Here is a 6824-nt window from a genome sequence, read left to right on the forward strand (position 1 = left end):
GAATTGAGGTATGTTTTCTTATTCTATACTTACTTCCAACTCTATATTAAGCATCATCTGTTTGTTGCTTGTTCTTTTGTCAGGTGGTTCAGTTCTTGCTTTTAATTTTCAATTCCTGTGCAATAGCCTCATGAATCTGTGAACTGCTTAAATTTTGTGATGGAAATAAAAAAAAAATTAGTGTTTGAATGCATAATGAGATTGGGTTAATGTTTGAACTTGGAATGCTAAGTAGGGACATTAGGTTAATGCATTTAGGTAGAATTATTATTTGAATGTTCTAATTGTGCTTCAATATATTATTTTATACAAATTTCTCTTAAGAGGTCTGTAGATCAATACATGGGATAGATGATGGTATCTGAGGATAGTGATTGAAGCTAAGGACATGCATATGGTACTTTAGAAACTGAGGCTCTGTTTCAGTATATAATCGGAGGAAGATTTAAATTTTGTTTCTTGGCCTTCCTACCTTTGAGAAGATTGTCCAGATCCCAGTTTATAAAAGTTTTGGCTCAACTTCATTAACCAATTCTATCTGTACCTTGTTTATGGCCGTACTCATGTACCCTTAGGGTGCGTTTGGTTTGCATTTTCATTTTCAGTATTTTCTGTTTTCTGGATTTTGTGGAGGAAAAACTGAAAACAATATTATTTTCACTGTTTTCACTTTTTCCTTCACAAAATCCAGAAAACAGAAAAAAAATGAAAATGAAAACGTAAACCAAACACACCCTTAGGTTTTGAATTGTTTTCCATGGTCTCCGTTGTTTTTTTCAGTGGAATTACCGTTAGATTCACTCACATATCATAGACAAATAGTGATTGTTGGTTAATAGGTGATAGGTGATTGATATTTAGGATATAAGGACTTACTGTTATCATTTTCAATTTTTCAATCTGTTTAGGCTCGTACCCATGTACCCATAGTTTTTGGATTGTGTTTCAAACTCTGCATTGTTGTTGTCGGGCGAATTACATTTAATTTCACTGGCATATCATAGACAAAGTGACAAACAATGATTGTTGGATAATAGGTGACAGGTGATTTGATATTTAGGATATAAGGAGTTACTGTTATTATTCTCAATTTTTAAGAGGGGGAGTGCTGCTGCATTTATGCTACACTCTTAATATTATGATGTAAGTTAGCACGTTCCAAATTAAGATCATATCTATAATACATTTCCCGGTTTGTAGACTTCATTTTTCTGTATATCTGTGGAAAACCTCAATGCACTTTGAAATAGTCCCTTGATGCATTTTAATCAATGTGGTGTGCTTCTTTTTTTGATGCTCTCCTTTTAAAACTTTTACTTCCTGTTACCTCTCTTCTTTGCACGTGCCTTGTTTCGTGTAAATAGTTATCTTTATGCTTGTGTCTTGAAAGTAAATAAATTAATTCACTTGAATATTAAGATATCTAATCTGATGTGAAAAAACTCAATCATAGTTACCTTGGTTTGTTATATTTTGATTCTAAAATCAGTATTATATCTGACGTTCCGTATGTGCAATCTTCATGCTACCAGGATGGCATATTTGCAGCAACTGTGAGAAGAATGCTTACTACATGTGTTATACATGTACGTTCTCTTTGTGCAAGGGATGCATCAAAGATGCTGTTATCTTATGTGTTAGGGGAAACAAGGGCTTTTGCGAGACATGCATGAGAACTGTAATGTTGATTGAACAGAACAATCATGAAAACATGGTATATCATCCTTCTGCACTGTAGTAGTGGTTCAATTAGTTTCAAGGTGTTTGTGACAGATTAGCTTTTGATTTTTGCTTCTTTTATTGATTTTTTTTTCTTGGACTACATTATGGGATATTTTGGAGCACCTATAGAGTTGTGCATTGATTTTCAGAGAATTGAATTTGTTACAAACATGTATTATCAATACCGAAATCATACTATTCTGGTTGTGGAATTGCAGAACCATGATATGGTATTTAAGGATTGCTTTGCTGAAAACTTTGAGGTGCGTGAAATAAAAAATGTTTTAGAGAACTAGTACTCAACCAAAGTTCTATATTAGACTGGTACCCCTGGGTTATTATAGTATATCTTGCTCGAAGTATTGAATCATGCACATAATCTGGGAGATCAATCTCTATTGGTAATCATGCACATAATCTGGGAGGACACTTTTCTGTAACAGAGAATATCAGTGCGATTGCGTGTGACATAGTATTCGGCAGGGAGGATGGATTGATGTAAATAACTACACCATATGTGCAATAAATCTATGAATTGCCTGCCTGTTATTTGATAGGTCTTTTTGGGTTATTTTTGGTCATTTTGCTTCTGCTTCTTTGGAAGCATTCTAGGGTTTAGACCTCTACATCATTGACCCTACGCTCAAAGCACATTTCTTCTCTATTCATCCAAACTAGACCTGTTATGCATTGTTTTTTCCCCAAGCAATCCCAGTGGATTACTAGCAAGTCAGTGATTCTGGCATACCATCCCCTTCTTCATCCTCTCCTGCATATTTGGGTCGAGTTTTATTCTTCATCATCCACTTCCTTTTTAATCCCCCCTTCTTTTGTTTCTCTGTCTTGTTGTGAAGTGTTACAATCTTCTAACTCCAGTTCTTTCCACTCTAACTATATTTTGTTCTCATACTCTCGTTCCTTTTTTGTTCCTTATGCTGCTTGGATTTTGCTGTATTGATCATAGTTCTTAATTGCACTCTATCACAGTTCATTTGTGGCACCGTGTTGTGAGGTGGCCTAGGCATGCAATAGTGCTGGTATCACCCATGTGCTTCAGCATTACGGCTGTGCATCATGGTGGGTCACAGGTCCTTCAAAGCTGTTGTGGCCACAACTTGGTGGGATGAAGTCAAAAACAGTCAGCCCACCCAACTTCAAGTGGAACCCCTTTTTTTATTTTCATTTTTTGAAATTAAATTCCCTGTTTTCCCTCACTTAAACTGCAAGAGTTTCTATTTGCCATCATCTAATCTGTTGAATTCATATTTTGCCCTTATTTAAGCAACATAAGGTGATGGTAGAACTACTTGTCAGCTTGAAGAATCAAGTTTGAGGGGAGTGTAATTGTGCTCCTAAAGAATTCTTACATTTCTTTCCCCTTCTGCTGTATAGTCGACTACTTGAATGCATTTCATTTCCATAGTATTTCAACATTCGAATAAGCTGCATCATGTTATTTACATATCAAACTATCTGTCATCAATTATCACTATGAATCCGGTTAGAAACAGACGTACCTCGTGACTAAAGTTCATATATGGAAAGATTTTAATTTGTAAGTAGCATTGTTTTGAGGAACCTACTTTGACTACAAATAACTATTTTTCTTGCTTGCAGGGACAAGTGGATTTTGATGACAGAAGCAGCTGGGAGTATCTCTTTAAGGACTATTACTTAGATCTAAAAGAAAAGCTATCTCTGACATTCGATGAACTCACACAAGCTAAAAATCCTTGGAAGGGATCTGATAGGCTTCCTTCTAAAGAGGAATCAGCAGATGAACTTTTTGATGCCAATAATGATAGAGGATCTGATTCAGATAGCTCATATGAGAATGTAGATTTGAGTCGTTCCAAAAGAAGAAAGGGCAAGAAGCGGACAAAGTCCCGTTCCAGGGAAGGGACTTCATATGCTTCTGTGGATGGAGCATCTGCAGATGAAAGCTCTGAGTGGGCTTCAAAAGAACTTTTGGAGTTTGTCATGCACATGAGAAATGGGGACAGATCCATTTTGTCACAGTTTGATGTGCAGGCTCTTCTGTTAGAGTATATTAAAAGAAATAAACTTAGAGATCCTCGTAGAAAAAGTCAAATCATTTGTGATACAAGGCTTCAAAATTTGTTTGGTAAACCAAGAGTGGGACATTTTGAAATGTTAAAGCTTCTTGAATCCCATTTCCTTCTAAAAGAAGATTCTCAAACTGATGATATGCAGGGAAGTGTTCTTGATACTGAAATTAGTCATTTGGAAGGTGATGGCAACTCTGATTCATATGTGAAAGCTGGCAAAGATAAGAGACGTAAAACTCGCAAAAAAGGTGATGAAAGAGGACTTCAAACCAATGTGGATGATTATGCTGCTATTGATAATCATAATGTTAATTTAATATATCTCCGACGTAATTTGGTGGAAGAGCTACTTGAAGATACAGAAAAGTTTCATGATAGAGTTGTTGGCGCTTTTGTGAGAATAAGGATTTCGGGTAGTGGCCAGAAGCAAGACTTGTACAGGCTGGTTCAGGTTGTAGGTAAATATTTGGAGAAAACATTACCTTTCTTGCAGATAATATTTGCATTATAAAATAACATTTGCAGTTCTCGTTTTAATTATTGCCATGGCCAGGGACTTGCAAAGCATCAGAACCATATAAAGTTGGTAAAAGGATGACAGATTTCTTGCTAGAAATCTTAAATTTAAACAAGACAGAGATTGTATCCATTGATATTATCTCAAATCAGGAGTTCACAGAGGTAATTCAACATGTTTATTTTTTGGGTGTTTGATTTTCCTTTCCTTATTTTTTGGGTGTTTGTTTTTCCTTTCCTTTTTTTCTCATTCTTGTTATGATTCACCCTTTTGGGGAGAGTGGTTATTGATTCTCAATTTCTCATGTTAGTTACTTTTGAAACCTGGCATGATAATCGTTGTTTTAGACCACCATTCTCTAGAACCTCCTAATTGTATGAATGGTGGTTTTGTGTTTGGTAATCAGCTATACTTCTTGCTGGTTGGTTCACTTGCTCAACAATAGAATCCCTAGGCAACTTTGCAGCCATATATTTAGTTGTATGGTGTTGAGAACAAATTGTTTGTGTATTGCTTTTGATGATTTGTCCAACATATTTTTTAGATTAATGTATTTCATTCTTTAAGATATTGACTAGTTTTCTGTTAGGATGAATGCAAGCGACTCCGCCAAAGCATAAAATGCGGGCTCATAAATCGTCTGACACTGGTATATCTTATTATATTTTATTTTATAGTTTATGCTCAATAGAATACTTTTGGGAATCAGATGTTACGGTGATTACTGAGGATAGAAATTTGTGCTTTGCAGGGTGACATTCAGGAAAAAGCATTGGCACTTCAGGCAGTTAGAGTGAATGATGTGAGTTTAGGGGAAAAATTCTGATATTTGTCATGCCGTAGTAATGGTGTTCTGAAAAACTTTGTTCAACTTCAACATAGACACTTTAAGCTAGGACTTTGAATCTTCTTTTTTGACGCTGAAGAATTGGACATTAGACCTGAACCCTATTCTTTTTAGAACTGCTAACTTAATTTTTCTTAGTTTATTCACTGAATTGTCATTTCAGTTTATTTACTGATTTTGTACTGTTTCGATTTATATTACTTGTTCTCTGTGAAACTTGAGATATGTTTTCTGTTATTTTTTGTCTAATGTATTATTGTTCTATGCCAGTGGTTAGAAACAGAGATAGTGCGGTTAAGTCATCTCCGTGACAGAGCCAGTGAGAAGGGACGCAGAAAAGAATATCCTTTTCTCATCATAATAGATTACATACAATACATGTAGCAAGATTAGTTTCTTATTAGCTAATTGCTTTTTGTTTGCCCATGTACCACGTCTTGTTGCATAGCATTGTTAAATTTAAGCGAGAATGTGATCTTATACTGAGTATTGAGGTCAATTTCTAATAAACCACTCCTACAAATTACTTCTCTTTTCTAATAATCAAGCAGTGTTGATTAGTCAACTCTATATGAAGTTTACATACAATTCAAGCTTGTGATAATATTCAGATAAAAAAATGGATAGGAAAGTTTTTTTCAGCTATATAAATGATATTTGACGGTTGCTGTACATATCAAATTATTCCTATCGTCTCTTTCTTGTCTAACACCAGTAGGATTTGTTTTAATAGGGAATAGCACATTGATCTTTTGGCAAGGAGAAGGACTTTGTTCTTAATCTGGGATGGGTGGAATTTTTTACTCTTTAGTGGCTCTTGCTAGGTTGAGATAGATAACTGTGACGATTCTTTTTTGGTTCCTAGATAATGTTTTGCTTGCTTCTACTTGTCTGTAATATTTGGAAGTGATCAAGAACACCAAGTACTATTTTGTTGATCCTCAACTTCCTTTCACGCTCAGAGAGTGTGTTGAGAAGTTGCAACTTCTGAAGACTCCCGAAGAACGACAACGCAGATTGGAGGAAATTCCAGAAATTCACGTGGATCCTAAAATGGATCCAAGTCATGAGTCTGAAGAAGATGAAGATGAAATGGATGAAAAACGACAAGGTGGTAATACTGCAAACTGCTGAACATATTTATTGTGTTTCTTCCTTTTCTAGTAGTTATTAACTCTGCAAAATTATATTTCTGTTCCTGCAGAAAACTACATGAGACCTAGAGGACCTGCTGCATTTGGAAGGAGGGGGAGAGAGATTATTTCTCCTAGGAGTGGTCCTATTTCGAGTGATTCCTGGAGTGCGACACGGAATTATTCTAGTGTGAATCGCGAACTTAGCAGAAATCTGTCTAACAAGGGGTTTTCAAGCAAAGGCGATGATGTTTCTATTGCTAATGAAGTACTAAATGATGCTCAATTACCCCAGGGAAGGGATTGGGGTTCACAATCTAGTGGCCTGGAGAGGCAGAAGCTATCTTCAAGCTTTGAAAGTGGTACTAAAAGTAACCAGCTGTTATCAACACCTGATTGTTTTTCTGCTGCTTTATCAGAAACTTCTGCAGTGTTGTCTTCTGTGGGAGCAGGTCCGCCAGCTATGAAAATAAATGAAAGTGAAAAAATGTGGCATTATCAGGATCCGTCTGGAAAAGTTCAGGGACCATTTTCTA

At 35.8% G+C, this 6824-nt stretch overlaps 1 protein-coding gene across 2 annotated transcripts in view; it reads left to right on the top strand.

Moving 5' to 3' along the window:
- The window catches only part of LOC107608758 (zinc finger CCCH domain-containing protein 19), a gene marked incomplete at its 3' end in the record, with an annotated part of 9200 nt that extends 2376 nt beyond the window's left edge, over positions 1-6824 (top strand). Inside the window, 9 exon segments of one of the 2 annotated variants that reach the window (XM_021105956.1) lie at positions 1533-1714; positions 1941-1985; positions 3340-4249; positions 4345-4472; positions 4898-4957; positions 5060-5110; positions 5426-5496; positions 6112-6269; positions 6360-6824. In XM_021105956.1, the coding sequence (XP_020961615.1) occupies positions 1533-1714; positions 1941-1985; positions 3340-4249; positions 4345-4472; positions 4898-4957; positions 5060-5110; positions 5426-5496; positions 6112-6269; positions 6360-6824 (2070 nt within the window). 2 annotated transcript variants of the gene reach the window in all.

This window comes from Arachis ipaensis, chromosome B07 (assembly GCF_000816755.2).
Source record: "Arachis ipaensis cultivar K30076 chromosome B07, Araip1.1, whole genome shotgun sequence".
Taxonomy (NCBI): Eukaryota; Viridiplantae; Streptophyta; class Magnoliopsida; order Fabales; family Fabaceae; genus Arachis; species Arachis ipaensis.